The sequence below is a fragment of the Helobdella robusta genome (assembly GCF_000326865.2).
Source record: "Helobdella robusta unplaced genomic scaffold HELROscaffold_11, whole genome shotgun sequence".
Classification (NCBI taxonomy): Eukaryota; Metazoa; Annelida; class Clitellata; order Rhynchobdellida; family Glossiphoniidae; genus Helobdella; species Helobdella robusta.
In genome coordinates, this window is record NW_008703617.1 from 1,709,767 (window position 1) to 1,737,266 (window position 27,500).

Here is a 27,500-nt window from a genome sequence, read left to right on the forward strand (position 1 = left end):
GATAATTATTTATATCATAAGCCTAAACTAACTTTTTTATAAAAAAAAATATCAGTTAATTATGAAGATAGCTTGATGAATGAATAGATAAATTAAAATCTTACAACTGGCGTTTTGAAAACATAACATGGTAGTGGGTTTAGAAACGTACTGACAATGTAGCATGAATAAGATGGGCAAAAAAAAGAAAAAAAATGATATAGATATATAATGTATCTAGATATATGATACCTAGAATCATTCCTAATGTAAGATTGCTGTTTTTTATTATTGTTATCTGTGTTTAATGACAATTTAGCGTTGGTAGGCTGATTGAAATTCAAGATATCATCTATATCATCGATCTTTTGCGGCTTCTGAAGTTGATTGTCGACATTATTGCTGTTGTTCTTGAGTGATTTCTTCTCTAGCAGTAGCCTATCCTGAGTCAAAAAAAATAATGAATTTTATTTAAATTAAAATTTTTTAATTTTAAAATGATCTTTAAAATTTATTTTATAATATTACGAAAAAAAAACACTAGAACTTACAAGATCAAAATTATCCTCTTCCTCTTCCTTCTCCATGTCTTTTTTTCTGCTGACATTTTTGTTAGGGAACTTTGGTAAACTAATGGATTTTAAAAGATGGCATATGATTGGCTGTTTATTGATGACGTTACCCTCAATTTTTAGATTCAAAATGTTGCACAGCGAATCTCGATCATGTGGCTCTAAATCCTGCTTGAGATTCGTTTACAAAAGTTAGTTTGAGTCATATATTTTCAATTTTCTATTTTCACATACACACATACAACATACATACTTACATACATATATACATACAGACAAATATACAAACATATATACAGAAAAACATACATTCAAACACACATACAATACTAACAACAACAGCTTCAGGTTCAAAAATAGATAATGTGCAGTCTAAATTAAAAACTTTCAAAAAATCTAGAATTAATGAAATTATCAAATTTCCTTCTGAGGTTTTGGCAAAGTTCAAAAAATTCCTATCTGCTAATGTTATCTTTTTCTGCAATTTTAATTAATTTATGGTTAATGTTTAAATATTTGTAATAAAAATTGATAATTGCTTTTGTAACACTAAAAACTTAAAAACATTGTTAAACTCCACACACATACATACACACACACTCACCAACATATATGTATACCCCCATTCATACATGTATACACACACATACACACATACACACACACACACACATACACACACACAGACAGATACAACCTCACTTTCAGCTTTCTCCAGGGCTAAAAAAACACTTGCCCGCAACTGAGCCTTAATTTTTTATTTTATTATCAATTTATTAAATTTATTTGTTTTTTCAATGAAATACATTTAAAAAGAAATAACATAATTACAGTGCATTAAATTTTTTAAATTATAATAATAAGGTTATATTATATAAAATTTAAAACATAAAATAAATAAAATTGAAAATAGAATACAACACAACAGTGTGACAACACATACCCTAATTTTACCTAATACACCGGCATTTTCTAAAGCTTTGATTAGGACATCTCTAAGCTCACTGTCTTCATCAGTTACTACGGACATTTTAAAATTTCTTTATTTTTACCGATGAAAAAAACTTCAAATTAGGCGAAGGAAAGCGGCATTTTATGAAGCTCCGATTTCTATTGACGACGCTTTTACTTAGTTTCACTTTTAAACCAACAAACATTTGAATGCTGAAATGATTAATTAATGACAATGGCAAGAGGAAAGATTACACGAATGGACTGATACATATAATTAGAATAAATATATTCTAATTCTATTTTCTATTCGAAATCGTTAGAGGAAATGGTGTCAACAGTAGTTATTTTACTGCATGGTAGTTAATCAGCCGGTATAAAGGTTGTATTCAATTCCTATCAAATAAATTTGACAAAACATCATACACAGGCAGAACTAAATAAAGAAATAGATAAATATATACACGTAGTTATAATACATTTATAATGTTGTATTTACACATTCAAATTGTACAATTGTGTTATGGTGTAGTCTCAAATTATTTTGAATTCTCCCAGAAAAGTTTAAACGTTTTACTACACTATATATACTAGTTATTTTTATCAACAATTTAAAAATTTTATCAATAATTAAAAAAAATTTCAAATTGATTTCATTGCGATATCGATAATGATTTTTGTGACCTGACTGATTAAAAAGCATCAAAGAAAGTTAAAATAGGATGGAGAATTTGTTATATTGGGATATTCGTTTAAAAAGCGAGCAAAATTTTAATATAAAAGCGCTTATAAATCTATGCATATTGGCTCAGCTTGGCTTGGCTCGGCTTGGAATCGGATGTTAAGCAAGGTGTTGTCTCAAACTATTTGAATTCTCCCAGAAAATTTGAACTGCGTGCGTACATATATAGTAATGGCTACTGTTGTTTTTTATAATGAATTTATGCATATTGGCTCAGCTTGGCTTGGCTCGGCTTGGAATTAGATGTTAAGCAAGGTGTGGTCTCAAACAATTTTGAATTCTCCCCAAAAAATTTGAACTGCGTGTTTACATATATAGCACTGATTACTGTTGCTTTTATAATGAATTTTTATTATATAGGATATATAAAGTGACTGGAATCCATGTATACAAATAATAAATTATATTATATTAGATTATATGTTTATATGAAAAGCAATATAGCAGATTCAACCAGCCAACCAGAAAGTTTTGAAGGCATTCGTTCGATGACTTCAATTTAGTACGGTTAGCATTGTGGTTAAGACTGTATAATAGTGCAGTATATACATTAAACAATTTTTTTATTGATGCGAATGATTGAAATGATGAGAATGTATGGTTGAAACGAGTATAAATAGAGGAGCTGAGACAACATGAAAATCAGATCAGCGTTCTGCCTCGCTTGAAGCAGTCTGTCTGATCTCATTTATTTTATTTTTAAAATTTTTTTATTTTTATTTATTTTATTATATAGAGTTATATAGAGTTATATAGTGTGATATAGAGTTTGCATGTTTGTAGGTGGTTTGAATGTTTGTAGGTGGTATTTTTTTAATTTTAGGTGGGTTCTTTAACGGTTGCTCATACATACATACATACATCATGTTTGTTTGTGTGGTAGTATTTTGTTTTCTGTTTTACTCCTTTTTCTCTTTCTTCATGAGTCTTGAGTTAAGTTAATGAAACATAGGTAGGTGAGGTAAAAATTAATTTATTATATAGGTAGGCTAGGGCATAAGGTAATTTAGTTACATAGGTAGGTTAGGGACTCCTATTCTTTTACTCTACTTGGTGGTGTAATTTTTGTTTTGTGTTTTTTTTTTGTTTTGTTTCACATTATACATTCAGCAGGTACGCGGTGGTTCCTGGTTTTAGTGGGATTTTTATTGATTGAATGTGGTAGTATGCATGGTTATATAGAGTTATATAGAGTTATATAAAGTTATATAGAGTTATATAGAGTTATATAGAGTTATATAGAGTTATATAGAGTTATATAGAGTTATATAGAGTTATATAGAGTTATATAGAGTTATATAGAGTTATATAGAGTTATATAGAGTTATATAGAGTTATATAGAGCATAAATCCTATATAGATACCTTTCTTTGAGGTTCTTTTCTTTGCCGACCGGTCGGCTTCTTTGCGTTTCTCTATTTTCATTTTAATTGATTAAATAAATAAGATTTTTCCATTTAGGTTCATTCAGGTTCATTCATTCAGGTTGAAGCTTCCAGAGGAGTTCATCGTGGACGATCAGAATGGTTGTGATGTCACGCTACGCTCGTTCATTCATTGGCAAAGAATGCACGCCTGACGGGTACGTTTTACGGTTTCTTTGCTGTTCCTTTTTTTGCCAGTTGGCTGGCTTTTTCTGCTGGCGGGTTTCACCGCGGCTCGTTTGTCAATTTTCATTTATATTAATTTAAATAAATAAGTTTTTTCATTTTATTCATTTCATTCAGGTTGAAGCTTCCAGAGGAGCTCATCATGGATGATGTCAGTGGCAAAGAATACACGCCTGGCTGGGATACGTTTTATTCTTTTTTCTCTGTAATTTAACATTAAGTAGGAATGCATACACGCACACACATACACACACAATTACATTAAGTAGCTATATAGGTAGGTTAGATAGGCATAATTTTAATTGTAGGTAGGATAGATAGGAAGCATCCAACACTAATGTAGTTGAATAGGTAGGCGCGTAAGTTTATCGCTTCTATTTTTTCTTGCACCCACATTACACGCATCAGCGTATTACACACAGATACACAATTGCATACATAAACACATATGTTAGTATTTGAGCGTAATTTTATTTTCATTACACATTCTAATTTATTATTACTAAGGTTGAGAGTAATTTAATTTCATAGGTAGTTAAGGGAAATAATGTAATTCTAGGAACAATCTTGTAATGTAAATTAAAACGCTGTAAGTGTATCGATAGGTAGGTAAATTATTAAGTTTTATATTATTATTACGTTGGAGCCCAAGGCATTACGTAGGTGGTGGGGTGGGTGCCGAAAGGCCAATGAATTGGGCTCTTGAGTTTTGTAATTTTAGGTAAGCTAGGACCATAATGTAATGAATAGGTAAGTTAAGGCTACGTTGTAACACATACTCATTAATAGATTTAAGGTTTAAGTTTTATATTATTATTATTAAATTGGAGCCCAAGGCATTACGTAGGTGGTGGGGTGGGTGCCGATTGGCCAATGAATTGGGCTCTTGAGTTTTGTAATTTTTAGGTAAGCTAGGGCTTAATTGTAATGAATAGGTAAGTTGAGGGTACAATAGCCGATAGACTCTGAATTTCAAAGTCCCTTGTCATAGGTAAGCCTTGGTAGCCAGTGGTGAACCGGCAATGGCTTACTATCCGGACGGCAATGGTTTACTATCTGCACGGTAATGATTTACTATGCGGCATGGCCATAGTCTACTACCCGCACGGCTTCCGGACGGCAAATGGTTTACTATCCGCACGGCAATAGTCTACTATCCGCACGGCAATGGTTTACTATCCGGTGCCCTGGCTGTCGGTGAACCTCTGTGCAAGGAGGGAGAATGAAGGGGGACTTTCGACTATCGTACCATTATCAATTTAATATAGATTAGTTAAGGTAATTGAATATGTAGATAGGATTATTTTTATTAAGCAATTTGAGATGCAGGCACCGCTAAGCTTTCTGATGAGAATTTTCTTTTTCTCCATTCCACGGGCTGTGTTTCAACAACAATCTCGAGGAGGACTGGCACCAGTTTTGGAGGACAACGTAGGAACCGGACCGCATTCAACATTCTGCCTTTGTCGAATGAACGACGGTAAGTTTTTTTACATTTTACTCTCTTTATTAATTTAAAATATTATTTATTTGACATTATTTTCATTTTATAATTTTTTTGCTTCTAAGATTCTAACATTCATTTACTACTACGCAAATAAAAAAAATTGTCTACAGGATGATGAGAGGTGGGCAGTGGTGGGCGTCAGCACGTTTCAGATGGTGGTCTTATGATGATTTACGTATGATGATGGTGGTGTATAAAGAATCAGCTCGTTGGCTGTTCGACTGACACTCTTCAGTTCGGATGATATCTTGTGTGCCGGCCAGATGATGGTGGTTGGTGCAATTGGGTACAGTAACGACGATTTTTAAAGTAACGATTAGTTTCGTTTTTTATTTTTCTCATTCATTCATTCGTTTATTTTATCACTCAATCTTTCAAATTATTCTTCCATTAATTAAATCGTTAATATTCATTCTTTTCATTAATTGAATCATTGATTGATTAATTAATTCATTCATTCATACTCACTCATTCATTCAACCAATTGTTCAATCATTCAGTTATTCATTTATTCGATCGTTCCTTTGTTCCTTGATTTACTAATACGCTATTAAAAAAATGTCTACAGAATGATGAGAGGTTGGCTGTTGTGGGCATTAGCACGTTTCAGATAGAGGTCTCATGATGATCGTTCCGATGACAATTCGAAGATAACAACGACGGTTTTTGAAGTATGATTTAGTTTCTTTTTTTTATTTTTCTCATTCATTCATTCATTCATTCATTTTATCACTATCTTTCAAATTATTCCTCAGTTAATTTATTCATTGATTCATTCTATTCATTCATTAAATCATTGGTTGATTAATTAATTAATTAATTTATTCATTCAACCAATCGTTCAATCATTCAGTTAATCATTTATTCGTTCGTTCCTTTGTTTCTTGATTTACTACTTCGCTAATTAATAAAAACTTGTCTACAGAATGATGAGAGGTGGGCTGTGTTGGGCGTCAGCACGTTTCAGATGGTGGTCTCATGATGATCGTTCCGATGACAAATCGAAGATAATGTTAAAAGTAAATTTGTTTTTGTCTCATTGTACCTTTGAAAGTACTCGAATTTGAACAAAGATTGAGTGTTATCTCAAAAAGATAAGTTGTCTATTTTTTCCAATTGCTTGTTTTTTATTTTAGTGAATTAATTTTTTTTCAATTTACTTGTCAGTATCCGGTCAAATTCATTCCATCGATGCGTGTCAGATGATGGTCGGTGCAATGGAGGTTCGTCGGTAGTGAGTGAAGTTTCTGGAGAGTGCGCGCCCGCACATATACATACACACACATCAATACAACACATACATACACAACATCCATTCATTCGGTGTCGTTGTTATGTTTCTCTTCAACTTTATATTTTCTTTACCGTGAACCGGGCTTTAATTTAATTCATAGGTAAGTTAGGGACTGAGATGAGTTTAACAATTGTAGGTAGGCTAGGGCTTAACATTAGTTAACATTAGTTCAAGTAAAATAAAAACGCTAAAATATGTTAAATAAAATACTTGAAACATCTAAAACGAGAAATACAAATTTGTAGGTAAATGAGTTGAGTCAATGTTTATAAGTAAGCTAGGGCCCTGAGAGTAATTTTATTATAGGTAGGTGACTGACTTATTCTTGCGACTTCTTACTAGTTTTGTGTGATGTGTTTGTTTTCGCTTCACAACACCACACCAACAATACAAACTACATTTCATTCTCGTCGTCGCCTTAAATTGTACCTTTTTGAACAATCTTTTTAACAATGTCTATTTATTTATTCATTAAATGTTGACTGGTTTCTAGTTTTTTTTAAATTGGTTATATAATTTTTGGATATTTCTTGATTTACTTTGTATATATGCATGTATAAATTATTTCTGTTTAGTATGTTGATTTAGTCATTATGATATGTTGTGAACTGTTCTTACTAAATGTTCATGTTACGTGGTTTATTATCCTTCGAGAACTTCCAAGGAGTGTGTATGATAATAATAATAATAATGGATGATAATTATTTTTATCGGTCGATATTTTGTTATATTTGTTTATTTAAAATACGAATTTAAAAAAAAAATTGACATTTTAAAATTTTAATTAACCGTCACTTTTCATTTTTGAATGAATTCAAATAAAAGCAACTACTGTGTTTTTCTTTCTTTACTAAAATCTCGAAATTGTTTGTAGATCTGTACGGCTAACTGTTTGTTCAAGTTTGAACAGGCCTTGCAAATTTTTTTTATTTATTTTTGTTTTTATTTTTGTTTATTTTGTTCATTCAATTTAGTTGATTGATTGATCGGTTGATTGATCGGTTGGTTGATTGATTGATTGACTGACTGACTGACTGACAGACTGACTGGCTGGCTGGCTGGCTGGTTGGCTGGCTGGCTGACTGACCGACCGACCGACTGACTGATTGTTTGATTGATTTATCTTATAATATTGTATACATGAGAAAAAATCCGATTAAGCCAACCTACGGCTTCAGTAAGCCACTGTTTTTCACCTGACAAAAGCAATTTCTATATTTATACTGACAAAAATAATTGTGATATGAATATATTGATTTATTTAAAGCATTATATGTACAAAAAAGTGCTATCGTAAGAGTTCTATGAAACCCTGTAAGCCACTGCTGTAAGCCAACGTATGATTTCAGCAGCCAGTTTCTTATGAGCACCAGCAGAATGTAAAATATTCATTGAATATAATGAAGATAGTTGTTCAAATAACGATTTTGATTTATTTAGGCCGTTTATTACTTAAGCAAACCAATTTTTAACATGATCGAATAGTGTAAAAAAAAGGGTGACTATAGTTCAATCCTACTAAGCCAACCTTCGGCTTCAGTAAGCCACCGGATTTCACTGGACCAAAAGCAATTTTTATATTCAAATTAACAAAAATAATTTAATAATACATAATTCTATTAATCATTATTAAAATTAAATAGAATTACTACAATGTTTTAAGCATATTAAATCAAGTAAATATTTCATTTAGCTTGCCCGTTAAAATCCATGCAATTTCGTAAGCCAACAATCCAAGCACGACAAATAGCCCGACCGATAGATCGAATTGATCGATTAGTCCTATTTTTCTAGTTATGTGGTTTGGAGCAAGGGGAAACATTACTGAAAATAATTAAAAAGTGAAAAAATTGAGGTTCTTTGCATATCCCTGCTTCAACCCATAAGAAGGTGTTGTATGCTGGTAAATAGGCTTCCCATTGGACTGATACTTGGGTGAAATTGACAAATGCTATTTAATATAGATAAATGTAAGGAACTACGATTAACAGAAGAAAGAGTTCTCTCAAAAAAGCACAAAAAAACATCGAGGCGATATCTAATATATATTTTAATATGCAGTAAAATGTTTGTAATCATTGAACATACCGCAAAGTACACTTGTATATATTGTACGATTGGTACATATATATATATATATATATATATATATATATATATAGAATTCCATATATATGGATTGGTATTTTTGCTTTATAACTCAATGTAATCTTTGATGCTTACGAATGGCGATAGTTTTTTTCAGACTTGATTTAGTGATGTATAGAGATATATATAGAGTACGTGTATGCATAAAGGTTTCACGAATAATTGTAATGTGCTGTCTGCTTTTGTCTGTTTGAGTGGTTTTGTCTGTGTGCAGGCGCGTGGTCCACGGTAAATATGCATTTGTAGACGTTCTACGAATACGTAATCATACGTTACGGCGTATGCTTTGAGGCTTTTCATGGATGTGTGCTATAAACGTCCATATTTTAAGTATGTCTCAAATTTATGTAGGCAACTTATTTCTCTTGTAGATAAATATTTTTAAAACATTTGGTTTAATTTAAGGTGGCTGTAGTAGACAAAAAACACAAACGAATCCGTCGCTAATTTCTTCTAACCAAATAATATCAGAACCAACGGAAAAGAAACGCATTTGTGAATGTATGAACAGACACTAAAAAAACCCAGAAACGCGACGAAACGTTACATTGAACAAATGAGCTAACGATAAAAAAAAATCTAAGCTTGATCAGCTTCTCAGACATACCAACTGATGATAATACTACAAATAAAATCATTAATATGCATTAATATGGTTTAAAAGGCTTGTGAATGACAGTTGAATTTTTCAATGGCCTCCCGTTGTCTTTACTATTAGGAGACTCACTATTACCTATAAGTACATGTTAATAGAACGTTAATATCAACGCGTTACTTTAAATTTATTTTATTTTATAAATTCATTTAAATTTTAAAAAATAAGATCAGTTTTAGATAAATAAAAATTGTAAATTGTAATTAATCAGATTAGAATACCATATGCTTTAGTTTTGCTCCATGCACTGATCAGAGCAGCATCATTCAGTGGATTGTTATTGCTCCATGCATCTGTTCCTTCCTCTGTAGGAGTAAAAAATTTATTTGTCCATCATCATCATCATCATCATTACTAGCTTCGTAATCATCATCATAATGAAGATGGTCGCCTTCATTATAATCAGCACTGCCATGCCACCGTTCTAGTCAGCATTGAATTGTCCAAAAATGAAACAAAAAGATATTTATAAACGAGTCAAAATATTGCAATAAAATTTACTTTCAATACAAACAATGCTTATCTTCGATTGAAAAAATTATTTATAGAAAAAAAATCAACCTTGAACTACCTCTGTGATGGTGATGATGATAATGATCGCAACATGACTTGTGTGGCTGGTAGCAGGGGTCCATGTAGTTCATGTAGCTGCCAGCGTAGCTGCCGTACGAGCCCATTGCCCCATAGCCACCATCCATCTGATGTGAGTGTGGGTAGCGCTGCTGTTTCTGAAAAGCAGGTTTTGCCTCGCATTTTCGGCCGTCGATCACGTGATATTTTTGTACTGTGTTGGTTAGAAATTTTAATGAGAAAAAAAAAGATAAATTAGAAAGATTGCACAATTTTTAAACATCTCTACATCAAAAAAATCCATAAAAATAACTGTAGAGAGTTGAGATGATAGTCCAAACTAACAAACTTACAAATAACTTTCCCAGCAGAATCTGAGTCATCGAAAGCAATGTAGGCAAACCCTCGATTGCGATGCGTGTTCGGATCTAGGATGAGATCAACAGATTCTACGACCCCATACGTACTGAAGTGAGTATTTAGGATCTCGGATGTCGTGCTACCTCTCAGGCCTCCGATGAAAACTCGCTTCTCTTGGATGTTGGAATGATTCTTGTATGTCGAGTCCATGTCCTGATTTTGAAAGAAAATATTAAAAATAAAAATAATCCATCCTCGCCATCATTGCAACATCATGCAACAATATTAGCAGAAGTAGAGACAGTTGTAGGGGATAAAAACCAGACATCTTACAGATTTAGGAATGGCTCTCTTGGTGTCAACCTCCTTGCCATTTATGACGTGCGGTCTGGCTGCCTGGGCATCATCTGCCATCTTTGAACTGGAAAATATCACAAAGCCAAAACCTCGAGACCTGTTTAAAAGTTAATTAACATATAAATTGATAAATAAGATTTCTGAAAAATAGAGCTTTTTCAATGCACACATACAGAATTACTGAAACAATCAGTCCAACAGTTATCAACGAATAATGAAAATAAAGCTATCATACATATATAGCACTGACCTCTTTGTGACACTATCTTTAACGACAGATGAATTAACAACTGATCCGTACTTAGAGAAATATTCTTGCAGGGTTTCATCCGTGGCGTCATGTGGCAGGCCACCAATGAACAACTTTCTCATGTTCAGTGGCTCATCACCCTGCATTGTAAGCCAACAATATGTTATGAAACATTCAGAAAGATTTCCATTGATAAAATGTAAAATTACTCAAATTTGCATTTTTATAATTTGAAAAACTGTATAAAATATGGAAAAAAAACCTGAAACAAATCTAAATGCTACAGCCTAGCTAATTTGTACTAAAAAGCATAACACAAAGCTGTCAACAATTAGAAAAAAAATATATTTAAAAACTAAAATCTAAAAAACTGTATGTAACAACAACTACAAACTAAAAGAACAAACCTCTTCTGAAACTGTTGAAGCACAACTACGAGCTAAACCTGTAGACCAAATAAAATCTAACTAATCGATATCTAGGCTAATGTTGAGTTTTGTGTTTCAAAATTATCAACAATGAGATGAAATGATTTGTATAATGTAATGCAGCAGATGTTTAGCTGTAAAAAAAATGATTATTTTATCAACTTTACTACTATTTTACTGTTCACTAACACTAATTTAATTGTGTTGGACTACCACATACGATGCCATATGTAACTATCCTATAGCAATAATTAACATTGTTCGCCAGAAAATAAATTTTTCAATAAAAACTGTTAAATAATGAATAATTATAAGGAAAAAATACTACAGCTTAACATCCACTGGTTATTACAGTATTATATTAAGTGTAAATTAAAATTACTGAAAAAAATGATTATTATGAGAATAAAATTATAGATTAAGTGTTTTTTCTAACCATTTTCAAATTTCTCTTTCAACTTTTGGATTTCTTCATTTTTCATCAATAATTCTTTCTGTAGATCTAACACACGCCTCTCAAATGATTCAGAGGTGAATTTGTAATGCTCAACCTTTAATGAATATCATTGATTGAGAAAGAAACCAACATTAATTTTAGCCTTAGTTAGACTAGAGAAACAGAAACACAGTCAAGCAGTATTCTATTCATGCACATACAACACAGAAATCATGGGAAAATAGAGTACAAACTAAGTTTGAATTAAAAACAAAAAGTTTATATCGCAACATAACGACAATGAAGGATAAATTGAAACTGAAAAATAAATTGCCCAGTTCAGCTTTTAATATTTTTTAGTAAATTTTTATTCTAATTTTTAGAAAAAACCCACTTCTTTCTTCAAATCTTCGACTTCATCAGAATACTCATCCATCGCAAAATAAAAAATTTATTTATTTATTTACTAAATTATTCATTTATTAAGCCCAACTAATCAAATAATTCGGAAAAACAAATGAAAATCCGGTAAACAAGACAAACTTATAATGTAATGTAATGCTCTAAAACATGGATTCCATCCATAGATCCTTTAAAAAGCATCTTTTAAATTTCCAATGGCCAATATGCTAATTCAAGAATAATGTTAGTTTCAAAAATGAAACCACTTTTATTTAAAATTTTTAAAATTGTTAAATAAAGAATTAATTAATATTTCAGCCTAACAAATTGTTCAAACGATTTGACAAGACTTGTCGCAACAGAATTCTCTTCATTAGTTAAATAATATTTTATCTTGCTTTGGTTTTGTGGGGTTAACTTTTAGCCGACCGTTTCATAAAATTCCTCTGTAATACTAATAAAGTTAATAATGGCAAGTCTTCGTTTTTGTTACATTTTTTCAATTAAGTTTTATAATATTTTAAATTTTTCATGAATTTTAGATTTTATTTGTTTAGTTTGTTGCATATTTAAAGCCGTAGCTATGTTTTTATATTATCGTTCAATGTTCTGCTTGATCATCATCATTGCATTGTACATTGTGATATGTGAATAAAAATAAGATATGAAACTGAAAAATGTAAATTATTAAATTAAATTAAGTAACTTTAATGCCTAAAACTTTATTAATTATTGATTGCAGTCTCGAAGATATGATTCCAGGACAACTATTTTTTCTCCTGAAGGTATGTTACCGCTTAACTTTTTTTAAAAAAACCAACTATTAATTAATTTAATTTTAATAATTTCAATTTTTAATTTACTATTTTGATTTTGTTTGATTAGTGAAAGTTTTTCAGTTTCATAATTAATTAATCATGCTTATTAGGGAGGCTATATCAAGTTGAATATGCCATGGAGGCCATAGGCCATGCAGGTACCTGTCTGGGCATCCTGGCTTCTGATGGCATCATCATTGCAGCAGAGAAAAGAAACACCAACAAACTCTTAGATGATGTAGCCTTTTCTGAAAAGATCTACAAACTTCATGAGTTGGTTTCTCAAATTTTAAAATATATCTAATTTTATCAAATAAGCTTGACAGTTTTCTCACTTTTGATAAAACCATCATTTTAAATTAGGGACCCACCATTGTTATAATCATAGTGTCAGCTGTGTTATGAAATTAATTACAATTTCTTTCAACCAGTGACATGGCGTGCAGTGTGGCCGGCATTACATCTGATGCCAATGTCCTAATTAACCAGTTGAGAATCATGTCACAACGACATCAACTTCAGTACCACGAACCCATCCCATGTGAACAGCTGGTCGCCTCCATTTGTGACATCAAACAGGCGTACACACAATTTGGAGGTAACTGAATAAAACAAATTTGAGTTTTTTTTAGAAAGACTTTTGCCATTTGTTTGTTTTTCAAACCATAAATTACCATTTTAGATCAATATATTTTATAGATAAACTTTTAAAATTTCTGAACACAAACCTAAATTAGGCAAAAGGCCATTTGGTGTATCCATATTGTACATGGGCTGGGACCACCAGTACGGATTTCAACTGTACCAAAGTGATCCGAGTGGAAATTATGGTGGATGGAGAGCTTCTTGCATTGGAAACAATAGTTCTGTTAGTGCTGATGATTAAGAAAATTTTATATTGTATCGAGTGTTGGATTTGTATTTTTGTATTGTATGTATCAAAGTGTTTATTGTATATATGAGTAATGTATGCATGTGTGTATTGTTTGTTTAGGTAGCTATTTCAATGCTCAAGCAAGACTACAAAGATGGTGAGACCAATTTGAATCAGGCTCTTGATCTCTGCATTAAAGTTCTTGTTAAGACATTGGACACAAACAAGCTGACTGCTGATAAAGGTGTGTGAGTGTTTTACTGTGTGCGTGCGTGTGTGTTTGTCTGTGTGCGTGTGTGTGTGGGCGTATGTGTGGTATTTCATTTCCCTAATTTCTGCCCACACAGTTGAGATAGCCACACTGACGAGATCCAACGACAAAACTCGGATTCGAATTCTCAAATGTAGTGAGCTGGAGCAGCTGATCAAGAAATATGAAGCCGAAGAAGCTAAGAATGAAAAAGAGAAGAAGAAAGCTGCTTAGTTAGCTAGCTGCTTCTTTCATTTCTTTCAACATTTAATTTATCCTAAAAAAAAGTTAATTATATAATGTAATTATTAATAATTAATTAATTATATAATATAATTATAGTTAATTATGCATTATACTTGTGATTAATAATAAATATATTATTATTATTTCAATTATGTTTTATATGAAACCTATATTTTTGAATTTTTTTTTCAGAATGTTCCAGACTATGACTGTAGAAGCAACGTTTTGAACATTTGCTCTGATTAAATTAAATTATAAATGAACTTGATAGCTCTTAATAACTAAATATCATTTGTGTATGTAAACTAAACGATGTTTGTTTGTCTGTGGTTATTTGATAAGGAAAACTTGTTTTACGCTTAAACTGTCATTGTTTATACATTTTAATTCATTAATTTCAATGAAAATAAAGTATAACGTTAATTCCATTATTTATTTTTGCGACTGAATTGTTACCTCGATGGTGAAGCTTGCATTATAAAACTTCCAAACACGTATCTATCACAAGAAATCAACACACGCATTAATAGCAAATTAAGTTGAAGTATATTTTTGTTGGGAAATACATAATTGAAATCATTCCTGATTAGGTGCACGGATGTAGATGAATAAGTTGAATTAAGGATTGTAAAACCGAGTTGAGCAGTAAATTTCAAACAGGGAGTATTGAATAATTACGTGATAAAATAACTTTCAACTAATGAATTTCATGCATAAGTACGACTCCTGGTCGTTTGCAAGTTTCTAACTTTGACCTGATTTATGAAGGATTTACATTAGGTATCTGTTGACAAATGCTACGTTGTAAAAATTACAATCTCAACAGTATGAGTTTTCATCGTTTAACATTAAATTTGCATTGGAATTTACTCTCCTTTGCGATATTTGTTCGTAAAAGTTCAGCGAGAATATGATGGTTGTTTGATTTATTGGCTAGCTGTTTGTAAAATAATAAAACGTTGATAATGTGCAAACATTTAATAGGGGTTTAATTAATTTTATGACATCGTTGCCTGTGTTTCGTAATAAATGATTGAAAGAGAGATTTGTTACGTGTCGATTGGGAAGAAAGGTTGATGATTAAATTTACATTAATTAAGACGATCAGATTTACAATTAATTCAACATGAGTATAAATACGGTTTAATTTTAATAACTGACATTCATAATTTGAAAACGGTTTCTATAGTAATTATAATTAACTAGCTACATTTTGCTTTCTAAATAGGAATAATGGAGCAGGTTTTTTCAGAAGATTTGTCGATAGTGATGCAATTTGAGGACGAAAAACTGGAGACAAGTTTTATTTCGGATAGCGATGATGACATGCACATGTACAGTAGGAAGATTTCAACGAACTTGGAGGAAGACTACGTTGTTAATTCGCCTAGTGGGGAGAATTTTCAAGATATGAAATGCAACTTAGCTCCAAAGTTTAGGAGTGCCGTGCACTGCCCTCCATTTGAGTCTGACCTGTGTAGCACTCCTAAGAAGACTTTATTTGATGACAATTTTGTTGAAATGAAAAGTCCAGCTATTGGAAAATTCTTAGTTGAAGCCGTTGAACCACCAATGATCTGCGAGAGTCCAAGTGCCATCGATAGAAGGAGAATATTTGGTCGCGAAACTTCATCTTCAAACTTACCGATGTCTCCAATGTCATTTTCTCCAAAAAATTTATTAACTAAACAAATTATTCATCAGAACGCCCCAACCTCGTTGATGAATAAACAACCTATGAAAAGAAATTCACTCGTTCCTAAAAAATTAAGTCTAGATGAAATAAATGTCAGGAAAAATTTTTTGAAACGTGACAATCCACATTTGAATAAGTTCAGAAAGTGTCATTCCAAAGTGGAAACTGTTAAGAAGTATTTGGACGAAGAAGACGAGAATGCAAACCTAATCGCAGATTTCAGTGCGCCGTACATTTTGCCACTAATCGAAGGAGGGAAGCAGAGCGACCTGAAGGCCATATCACATGACACGGTTATAATATAATTAACAATTGCTCATTGTATTACTATGTTATTATTATTAATATGTTATATTATATATTATATTATTAATATATTACTTTCTAAATAATATACTATTTTATATTATTAATATATTACTATCTAAATAATATTTTAAATACAACTTTCTCTACAGTTGTCGGATGTTCTGCTCGGAAAGTACGATGATTGCATGAATAGCTTCACAATCATTGACTGCAGGTATCCATATGAATATAATGGCGGACATATCATTGGAGCCAAGAATTTCTACACGAAGGATTCCATCTTCAACGAATTCATTTCATCTAACATTAACTTGAGTTCAACTAACAAAGAGAAAAATATTTTGATCTTCTATTGCGAATTTTCCTCAGAGAGAGGACCAAAGATGTGCAGGTACTTGAGAAATGAAGACAGAGAATGGAATCAAGAAAATTATCCCAGACTATTTCATCCTGAAATATACTTGCTAGAGAACGGATACAAGGAATTTTTTAACAATCACAGAGGATTATGCGAACCGTCTTCATACAAGCCCATGCTACATGAAGATAACGCCGACGATTTGATAAGATATAAAGCAGAATCGAAGATGTACGTAGATAGATTTGAGAAAAGATCAAATAGTAGAGTTTTGTCGAGGTTGAATTCGAGGAAAAGTATATTTAGTGAAACAATGTGCAAATTACCTACAGACTGATTTACGACGTGACATGATGTTGGTAGTGCATGCATTTTACAAACGTGTTCTACAAAACACCGCACTCTCACATATAATATATACATGTATATTATATAATATATTATTTTTATCAGTCTGTATTACAAAAATATATTATTTATATTCAATATCTAGTATATAGATAATACAGAGTGCATTTACAGTTTAAAATTTCCTGTATCTTAACATACATGCTGCTGTTGACTCCCCCTATTTTTATTTGTTTTCTTATTATAATTTATACAACGTAATTGGTATTGTATTAAGTTATAAAAATAAAGTTGTCACTTTGAAAATAAATACTTATACTAACGTGACAGTGTTTCTTATTCAATTCAAAGGTCTAGGCCTTCTTAAATGTTACATTACTGAACGCAATTTTCAATCGTAGCAGAGTTTTCAGTTTATCAAATCAAGCAGAAATTTGATTGAGAGAAAATTTGTATTCCTACATATTGAACAAAGTTTAAAATAAAGAAAAAAAACAGAGGATACATGGACATCAATTAATGATGAAAATACTCGATGTAACTACATTTCAAGTTATGTCTCCATAGACCACATAGCCAAACGTTCAATGAATAATTAACTACATATATAACATTTCTCCCTCTTTTTTTTTTCTCTCTCTCTCTCTCTCTCTCTTTCATCAGTATCTTCCTGCTCTTTTTCGGCCAGTATACTTTGAGTCTGGATGAACTTCTCTGTAAAAAAAAAATTTTTTTTTAAAAGGGTGGATAAAAATAAACTAATGAATGAATGAACGAATAAATGAGTGAACAAATAGATGAATGAATACATGAACGAAAGAACGAACGAATAAATGAATAACTCACCGCCCCTGCCTCTTCCTTCTCTCCTTCTTCTCCAACAACCACTCACGGTGACTCAACTTGGCCGACTGACCTTTCAAATCTTTGTACTTGGGCCTTGGAGAAAAAAAAATAAAAAGATCAAAAAAACAAAAATAAATGAAGAAATAATTCCTTAATTAAATAAACCGAACTATAAATAGAAATCAGAAACCAGCCAATCACACGACAACACATCACAAACAACTTGAAAATCGCAACAACAACCTTTTAGATGCGCATACAACTTGCTGCTGAACGGTTCGTTGGTTGGCTTCTTCTGTACCCAAGCCGTGTGGTATTGCTTGTGGAGCGCCTCCAGTGTATAAAAATAGGAACATTCTAGAATAAAAATATTTTAAATTAATAGGCACACTTTCATGGAAGCACACACACTAATTAATAATATACATTTTATTATATTATATATTTTATTATAAATTATTTATTATATTATATATTATAATATCATTTTTAAATTGATATGAACAAACAAATTAAGACATGCACCTTTATAATGGCACCAACACTAATTAATAATCCACCAACCAACCTACCGACCAACCAACCAACTAATCAATCAATCAACATTCCAACCAACCAATCAACCAGCCAACCAACCAACTAATCAACCAACCAGCCAACCAACAAACAAATTAGGTAATCCTTTCCTTCCAACACCCTCCCTCTGACTAACTTCTTAGCTTTCGAGCTGTTAGGGTAGTCCACAACAAGGCCACCAGCGAAACCGGCTTTAACGGACTGCTTCATTATCAACTGCAACTGCATTGCATAAGCAATAGGTTATGTTAAATATGCTTTTATTTTATTTTTAAGTATTTTGTGTCAACATTAATTTTGATACTACTATAATATATTATTATTAATATTATTATAAATATATTATGACTTATATTTTAATTTATATTATTATTCTTATTATTCAACCTGTGCATCATTTTCAGGGTAGAATTGAAAGACAGCTTTTCCTCCTCTAACCTGATTGGATGTTTGATTCTTATTTTATTTATAAAAATTTTATAACAACGGTATTTTAAAATTTTATGACTTTGTTGAAAATATTGAAGCTTTACGATGAATCAATAAATAAATGAATAAAACAAACTAGGAATTAATGTTTATTCAACCATCCAACCATCCATCCATCCATCCATCAACAAATACGAGATATACAAAACCTACCATAGATGAATATAGTGTACTGAAGAATTTAAACAATCTATTGGCAGGATTGTGTTGTCCTTTATCAGCATTGCATAACCATTGAAGGGCAGATATACTGTGTATGTATGTATGTATGTATCAAATCAAATCAAATCACTTTTATTCAATCAAACAAAACAAAAATCATGAATGATTCGGAGACCAAAACAAGAAAATTAATTCTTGTGGGCTCGGCCACCATGTATGTATGTATGTATGTATGTATGTATGTATGTATGTATGTATGTATGCATGTATGGATGCATGTATGTATGTATGTATGTATATATATATATGTATGTGTGTATGTATGTGTGTATGTGTGTGTGTATGTATGTATGTATGTATGTATGTATGTATGTATGTATGTATGTATGTATGTATGTATGCATGTATGCATGTATGTATGTATGTATGTATGTATGTGAGTATTTTATTCCTACCTAATGACCCCGTCAAAGCTGCCTGGTCGAAAGGGCATGCCATCCCCCATGTCAAGCAGCAGCAAGTCACCCTCCACCTCTCTTTCCTGGGCTATATCTATGGATGGAAGGATGGGTGAGTAAAGGAATGAAAGTTGATGAATGGATGGAAGAACAAAAAATGGATGGCAAGATGGATGGATTTAAGGATGAAAAATATGAAAAGAAAAATAAAACAAACGGATAGATTGCTAGCACATACACACACGAATACTGAAACAGAAACATACATACGAGAGAAGTAAAAACAAAAATTAAACAAACAAACAAACAAACAATGATACAAAGATGAGACGAAGTTGATACAAACCGAGCATATGTTTGCTGATATCCAGACCTACCCAATTGTAATTCCCTTCTGTTAAACATTCCCCACTCAATCCTGAACCACATCTAATCACCAATAGTGGTGACGACGACGATGAAGGTGAAGATGATGACGATGTTTATGGTCTTAGTGATAATGATAATGCTGATGATTAAGAAATTAACGTTGATGAATTCGAAATAGATAGCATGTTGTTAACTACAAGCAAGTTAATCCAGTAAAAGATTTCAGAAGAGAGTTGAAAAGTTATTTGTCCAATCACAGTACAATCCTCTGAGGAATGTCATTAGAGTGAACCACATAGAAATAATAATAATAATAATAATATGTACAAGCCAAATTTATACACATACAACACATACACATACTAGCAAACAAACAAACATATATACATACACCTACTGACAAACAAACATACATACATATATATATATATATATATATATATATATATGTATATATATATATATATATATACATACACATGTATTTACATACACATACTAACATACATACACATATACATACACATTCTAACAAACATATATACAAACAAATATACAAACATACATATGAACAAGCATACAGACATACATATACGCACACACACACACAAACCCGATATCCAGTATGAGATGGCCATCGTTTTCGGGCAGATTTAATAATTCTATTGCTCTTTCTGATAGCTCCCTTTGTACTTCCATTATTCGAGAACTAAATTAAAAAAAAATTTTAAACTAAATTTAAAAAAAGCATTCATATAATAGTATTATATAGTATTTATAAAATATATGTAGATAAGTATGTAATTCACACATTGTATGTATGTATGTATATGTATAAAAATACAAAATATAAATACAACATTTTATTTGGACGCTAAATTCATTAATATAACAATTTATTCATTTGTAATACTTAAATTTGAATTTAATTAATTAATAAATAAGCAATTTAATTAATTTAATAATAATATAATATAATATTTATCATTAATTAGATAACTGACTTTGATGTGTATTTACGAGCTTCACTCTCATTGTAGACCTTTTATTTGTTGAAGGAGTCAGAATATGAAAAAAATTATGTAAAAATAAAAAGCTGATTTAATTATTCATTAATTAAATTTATTGAATAATAAATATTTAATTTTATTTTAAAATTAAACAGTAAAAAACAAATAATAAAGAAGTTACAATTTCTGGAGGGCCTTGGTGCTCAGGTCGCTTACTCATTTTACTTTAATTTTTCAGTGTAATTCGACGCTAATTTGTTTAATAAATATAATTTATTTATAATAATTTATTAATATTTACAGTTTTTTTACTTGCAGCTTTTAATTGAGTTTTTCAAAAAAATTAATTTTCTTTCATTAACCAACAAAATAACAACTTGAAAAAAAATCATCAACCAAAATTTAATTTAAAATAACATTTATTATAATTATTAGTAAACTATTTTCAAATTTTAAAATTCTTCCGATCAATTAGAAAATAATAATTTGAAGATCGAAAAAAGCATGCTTCGATTAACGATTAAATGTGAATGGAAATCAATAGTAAATAAAGTTCAGTGATGGCTGATTAAAACTGATAAATGGTATATATATATATATATATATATATATATATATATATATATATATCTATATATAGAATTAAACACATTCAACACAATTGATCGTTTGTTTTATTATAGAGTTAATAAAACGATATTTTTTAAATGTGTACCTTCTACACTTATATATATATATATCTTAACCAATATATATATATATATATATATATATATATATATATATATATATATATACAACATAGATTGTGAAAAAGTTTACAAATTAATGATTAAACAACTATTTGATTAGATGTATCTGGGCATTGGTCATGTCACCTATTTAAGAAGCGTTAAAACACAGGTATATTTAATGAAATACTAACTACATTTACATTCACACATATGACATATAGTATATATATGCAGTTATATGTCCATAGACATTAATGTTTGACTTCAACTTCAGGTTTGACGCCTGATATTAATCCGCAAAGAATGGGATAATCTTCGTCTGTTTGGTTTTGTGCACTACGATCACTTTGTTCTCCTTCGTGTCATCTTTGGCAAACCTAGTGATGTACCAGAACCAGGCCAGCTCCCAAACAAATTCGGCAATTTCGACGAAAGTGAGGATGGTTGCTCCAAGAAGGAGACCCAGGGCCCCTCCAATGTCACTTAGCAGGCCCATAAAGGAGTAGCCAGGGTTTGTTGTTATTGAAAAGTATTGCATAGTCGAATAGTAGACCTATAAAAATGATGTTGCTGTTGCGATTTTAAGAAATCGTGCTTGTTTTTGAGTTTTTATTAAAGATGAGAAAATAATATATTACACCACATATTTTCACGATTTTTAAACTCATCCTATATGCACGAACATTAGAATATATAGCCTACACCCGAAACAATTTAAAATATGAAACTGAAGAGTAAGGAAACCTGGACGGCGACATAATTTTCCATGATGACTTGCTTGCTGAGCGTGACCGGCAGGCTAACGTTATTAACAGCCGTGAAGTTACTAGCCAGAGTGGCGAACCTGTTGGAGAAGATGTCCTGGGAGACGGTCAGCTGGTAGGTGTTGCTGACGCACTGCGGTGGGCAGTTGCAACTCCTGGCTCCCTTCATCGTCAGATCGTTGTTGAACTTGAAGAGTGCAGTCTGCGCACACTTGTACAATTCAACGAAATCGCATATCGGAGCCACTAGATCTAAGAGATGTTTGAGACGTCTTGAGATGGTTAGTTAAAAGTCTGAATGCTTTTTTGTATTTTTTTAATTTATTTTTCAGTTATTTTTCAGATAAAACTTTTTTTTATACCAAAGAATCGAATAGATTTTATAATATTTAATGACGTTGTTTCTCAACCACACTCGTAAGATTTGATCTGACGTAATATTTCCTAATCTCTAGCTAGTATATTCAAAGAGAGAATGGCGGATTCAATGCTATCGAATCTTCCGGACCAAGACACTCGTTTGTTCAAAGGAACGACTGAGCCCGACAAATACAAAACAAGAAGACATCGAAGAAGCACTGGTTTGGTATTTTCAACTCTTTCATCTTGAACCAACCTTTCTCGTAGAAGAACTTGCATCCGCACTTCTCGTAGACGTACTGGGCCTCACACTTCATGATGCAATCTGTCTGGTGGTAGTTGGGCCTGTCCAGGCAGATACCGTACGGGGGAGGTTGTCTCTTCGTCTGAATTTCGAAGAAACGTTAAAAACAATTTAGTTATATTCAAGTTGCGAAATTTAAAATAATTTGTCAAGTTACAAATTTTGAAATAAACATTAATAATGAATAATCTATTAATTATTATAAAAATAATTTATTAATATAATAAATATTGTGGAACAAAACTTTCCAACCGTACTGTAAGCAACCGAGACGGATGTAATGAACCCTGGTGATAACTTGATGGCCGATTCTTGCATCAAAGGAAATTCAGCTGGATCGTGTAACAGGAGCTGTTAAGTTTGCATGTATGTATCCATGCATGCATGCATGCATTTATGTATGTATGTATGTATGTATGTATGTATGTATGTATGTATGTATGTATGTATGTATGTATGTATGTATGTATGTATGTATGTATGTATGTATGTATGTATGTATGTATGTATGTATGTATGTATGTATGTATGTATGTATGTATGTATGTATGTATGTATGTATGTATGTATGTATGTATGTATGTATGTATGTATGTATGTATGTATGTATGTATGTATGTATGTATGTATGTATGTATGTATGTATGTATGTATGTATGTATGTATGTATGTATGTATGTATGTATGTTGAAACCAAAACATGATGAGTGACACTGAACCGTCAAACATCAAGTAACAAATGGATTAACACTTTGATTTGTCGTTAATTGCACATGTCGGCATTCAGTTGGATAGTTTCAAGCACACAGACACGCAGGAACCGCTGCAACAAGCACGAAATGTGGTTAGTTGCGAAAAACAGTTCCCTGCTGTCGCCTGATGTCGTATGTCGTATGTATGTATGTATGTATGTATTTATGTATGCTTGTATGTATGTATGCATGCATGCATGTACCTACCCTGAAGCCAGCAGAGGGGGATGTCGTGCCCAGGTAATCAAGTTGGTTGGCAAAGAGGGCAAGGGTTAGCCCGTAGAATGAGCCAGCCCTTGTCACGGTGAAGTTATAATCAGCTGATTGGAGAGGTGAAAGATCGATTGAATGAATGAATGAATGAATGATTGAATGAATGAATGATTGAATGAATGAATGAATGAATAAATGAATGAATGAATGAATGAATGAATGAATAAATGAATGAATGAATGAATGAATGAATGAATAAATGAATGAACGAACGAACAAATGAATGTATGAATGAACGAATTAATTTATTATTTCATTATTTGACAAACAAGCCACAATAGCGAAACACTGTCCCATGTTCGTCTGCACAGTCCTAAATAGTGAAACATTACAAGTGCTGGCTCCCCAGGTGCACTGCGAAAAGTGAAAAATTTCAAAATTCCACTTACTGCTATACAACAAACAATCCATATAATGCAAATGTATGTACGTACGCATAAACATATAACAGACACACACGCACACCACACACACACACACACACACACACACATACATACAACACACACACACCACACACACACATAATTTTATTTTTTTATGTTATAATAAATTAATTGATATACGCTATAATAAGCCTCTTGGAATGGCTGAGCCAACTCCTTCCTTATCTCTTCCCACTGTTCCCGGCTTTTGTTGGGAATGAAAATTTTATCCCAGTTGTCATTTTCTACCATGGATGCTTTTGACAGTGGCGGATAGAGCGCTGTTAAAAGTTCAACTATTCCTGTGTGTGTGTGTGTGTGTGTGTGTGTGTTTATATACATGTATGTGCGTGTGTATGTGTGTGTATTTACTATTTGTGGGTTTAGTATGTTGAAAAATACTGCTTCTCATATCTTTTTATGTTGATATGTCTTACTGTATTAAAATGTTTTTTATGAATTAGTATAATTTTTGGTATCTAAAATTAATTCTTATTATAATTGAATGACCTATGACCTGTGACCCAGAATGACCCACGATGGAACATACCGTATTTTTTGGCCACACTCATCCTGGCGGCATTTTCGTTGCAGATTGTCACTTGTGGAAAGTCCAGAGTATTTGCATTGATCATGTTTATGTCAGATGTTGTCGAGTAACTTGTGTAGAGGGCTGTTTGTTTGTAAGTTTGTATGTGCTATTGTATGTTTGTTTGTGCGATTGTATGTTTGTTTGTTCGATTGTATGTTTGTATGTATGCTTCTATGTTTGTTTGCCTGTATGTTTGTTTGTGTGTCTGTTTGTGGCTGTATGTTGTTAAACGCTTAGATGATAAAAAAAACAAAACAGCAAAAATCACATTTAATCAACAGTTATCAACAACAAACGAACTCAATACAATTATAGAAACTCCAAAAAGAAATCGGCAAAGCGACTAACCAATCCTATCACAGATCTGATATCCAGCCAGGCCAATAGCGAGCAGGATCAACATGCTCCACATCAGTCTGCGCATTTTGGATCGGTTCTTATCGAAACAGTATCGGAACCCGATGATCGAGATCTCCTGTATGAAGTTGAAGACCATTCTATCGAGAAAGTTTGATGTTTGTAACGAGAGTAACTTGTCTTCAAAAGTCCTTCCGCCATTATCTTTCTGCATGTTTTTCTTGTCTAGGACCATTCCAAATTTTGGGGTGGTAGAAGTGGCAGCAACAGCAGCTGCAATAGCAGCAGCAGCAGGTAATTTATTTCTCAGTAATGCACGTTCAACTGATTATAATACATGTGTACCTATTTTTTCCAATTTTTCCTAAAGATCTGATTTAAATCAACAAAAATTGTGGAAAAGTGGCTCAAATGCCGTTTTATTTTGAAATTAAAAGTTTTTATGTATGTGCGTGTATGTCTGTATATATGTATGTTTGTAAAAACGAATGTATGTTGTTTTGTACGAATGAAAGTATGTGTGTGTATGCGCGAACCAACAACGAAGGAACGAACGAACGAAGATCAAACGAATGAATGAATGAATAAATGAAAGGATGGACAAATGAACTAATAAATTAATCGATAAATCAATGTTTTGGAAGTACAAGTTTTCCAAACGGTTACCCCTTATAGTCATATCCATCAAATAGGGTTCAATGGAGTGTAAGGATAATTTTAAACACTACACGTTCAGTGCATTATATTATATTTAATAATTTCTTATAATAAAATTATTATTATTATTATGTTATTAATAATATTATATTAATACTTACATTATTTGAACTAATCCTATTATTACGATAATTATATATTTTGTAATAATGATATGGTTTGGTGTTTTGGTATACCTCAAATTTTCAGTAAAAAAAATTTTTACCGACTGTGTGTCTGTCTGCCTCTCTCTCTCTCTCTCTCTCTCTTTCTCTCTCTCTCTCTTTCTATCCGTGTGTCCTTCTTTTACTCTCTCGCTTTTTTTCTCATATGTATTTATTTATGTGTATATATGTATTCATTTTAGATATTTGTGTGTATTTATTTTATGTGTGTGTAGCTTAAAATTTGTAAAAATTTCTATAAGCTAATTCTTTTTCTAGATTTCTCTCTCTCTCTCTCTCTCTCTCTCTCTCTATCTACCTATCTCTCTCGAGAGTTAATTTTCAATGTGTGCAATTATGCAGTTAAACATACAATCTTATATTTATTTCTTTGAAAAGTTTTGCCATAATTTTGGGCGCGAAAAAACCAATTGCCTAATGATGATATTTGTTGGTTTGTACGTTCGTTCGTACGTTCGTTCGTTAATGAAAGGCTTGTCTTCGGAAATCTACAAATTATATTTTTTTACTCTGAGTGTGTTTGTTGGTAGATGTTTGTGTGTATATGTGTGTGTTTATGTGTGTGTCAGTAGTGCGTGTGTCTGTGAGTGAAAAGGTGTGTGGCGTGTGTATGTACGTGTAAGTGTAGGTAGTGTTTATGTGTGTTTGTTTGTGTTTGTGTGTCTTTGTTTGTGTTTGTTTGTTTGTATGCAATAGTATGTGTGTATGTATGTTATGTGTGTGTTGTTGTTACTACTGTTGTTGTTGTTGTTGCTAATATACAGAAATTAACTTTCGAATCAATCATTCATTTATTTATATTTTATCGCGAGGTGTCTTGCGGTTGAAAATGATGAACTATAAAATTTAAAAAGTAATGATGATGATGATGATAGAGATGATGATGAAGAAGATGATGATGATGATAATGAAGGTGATAATGATGATACTCAAAAAAAGGGAATGATAATGACCATGATGACGATAACGATAATGTATAAGTGTGTTA

General features: G+C 31.7%; 6 protein-coding genes across 6 annotated transcripts in view; 2 read left to right on the plus strand and 4 right to left on the minus strand.

Annotated features, from left to right (window-relative positions):
* HELRODRAFT_190154 (hypothetical protein) overlaps window positions 1–1,684 on the minus strand; it is a 4,331-nt gene extending 2,647 nt beyond the window's left edge. The window contains exons 1-5 of the mRNA XM_009012764.1: window positions 1,495–1,684; window positions 1,249–1,299; window positions 886–1,029; window positions 531–719; window positions 232–422 (exon numbers count right to left, since the gene is read on the minus strand). Coding sequence (XP_009011012.1) covers window positions 232–422; window positions 531–719; window positions 886–1,029; window positions 1,249–1,299; window positions 1,495–1,581 — 662 coding nt within the window. The 5' untranslated portion in view covers window positions 1,582–1,684. The remainder of the gene's footprint in view (window positions 1–231; window positions 423–530; window positions 720–885; window positions 1,030–1,248; window positions 1,300–1,494) is intronic.
* An 8,316-nt stretch (window positions 1,685–10,000) lies between these two features.
* On the minus strand, window positions 10,001–11,141 carry HELRODRAFT_72414 (hypothetical protein; the record flags this gene model as incomplete). Its single annotated transcript, XM_009012765.1, has 4 exons — window positions 10,001–10,242; window positions 10,382–10,601; window positions 10,722–10,842; window positions 10,996–11,141. The coding sequence occupies 4 exons, from the start codon at window positions 11,139–11,141 to the stop codon at window positions 10,001–10,003; spliced, it is 729 nt and encodes a 242-aa protein (XP_009011013.1).
* Window positions 11,142–12,696: 1,555 nt separating this feature from the next.
* On the plus strand, window positions 12,697–14,878 carry HELRODRAFT_185272 (hypothetical protein). Its single transcript, XM_009012766.1, has 8 exons — window positions 12,697–12,733; window positions 13,004–13,046; window positions 13,190–13,352; window positions 13,511–13,677; window positions 13,817–13,947; window positions 14,074–14,197; window positions 14,301–14,436; window positions 14,642–14,878. Coding segments are annotated over exons 1-8 (768 nt in total). The 5' UTR covers window positions 12,697–12,730; the 3' UTR covers window positions 14,643–14,878.
* Window positions 14,879–15,925: 1,047 nt separating this feature from the next.
* HELRODRAFT_122766 (hypothetical protein) lies at window positions 15,926–17,092 on the plus strand (the record flags this gene model as incomplete). Its single annotated transcript, XM_009012767.1, has 2 exons — window positions 15,926–16,438; window positions 16,604–17,092. Coding segments are annotated over 2 exons (1,002 nt in total), but the record flags the coding sequence as incomplete, so codon positions are not given.
* A 501-nt stretch (window positions 17,093–17,593) lies between these two features.
* On the minus strand, window positions 17,594–21,515 carry HELRODRAFT_185273 (hypothetical protein). The gene is made up of 12 exons (XM_009012768.1): window positions 21,346–21,515; window positions 21,252–21,304; window positions 21,065–21,102; window positions 20,674–20,769; window positions 20,038–20,120; window positions 19,689–19,785; window positions 19,225–19,321; window positions 18,970–19,020; window positions 18,719–18,804; window positions 18,250–18,363; window positions 18,007–18,099; window positions 17,594–17,874 (listed from the first exon to the last, which is right to left on the minus strand). The coding sequence occupies exons 2-12, from the start codon at window positions 21,288–21,290 to the stop codon at window positions 17,820–17,822; spliced, it is 849 nt and encodes a 282-aa protein (XP_009011016.1). The 5' UTR covers window positions 21,291–21,304; window positions 21,346–21,515; the 3' UTR covers window positions 17,594–17,819.
* A 578-nt stretch (window positions 21,516–22,093) lies between these two features.
* Window positions 22,094–25,866, minus strand: HELRODRAFT_167244 (hypothetical protein; the record flags this gene model as incomplete). Its single annotated transcript, XM_009012769.1, has 7 exons — window positions 22,094–22,357; window positions 22,549–22,820; window positions 23,185–23,314; window positions 23,485–23,583; window positions 24,192–24,304; window positions 25,200–25,355; window positions 25,623–25,866. 7 exons carry the CDS (start codon window positions 25,864–25,866, stop codon window positions 22,094–22,096), a joined length of 1,278 nt encoding a protein of 425 aa, XP_009011017.1.
* Window positions 25,867–27,500: the final 1,634 nt, after the last annotated feature.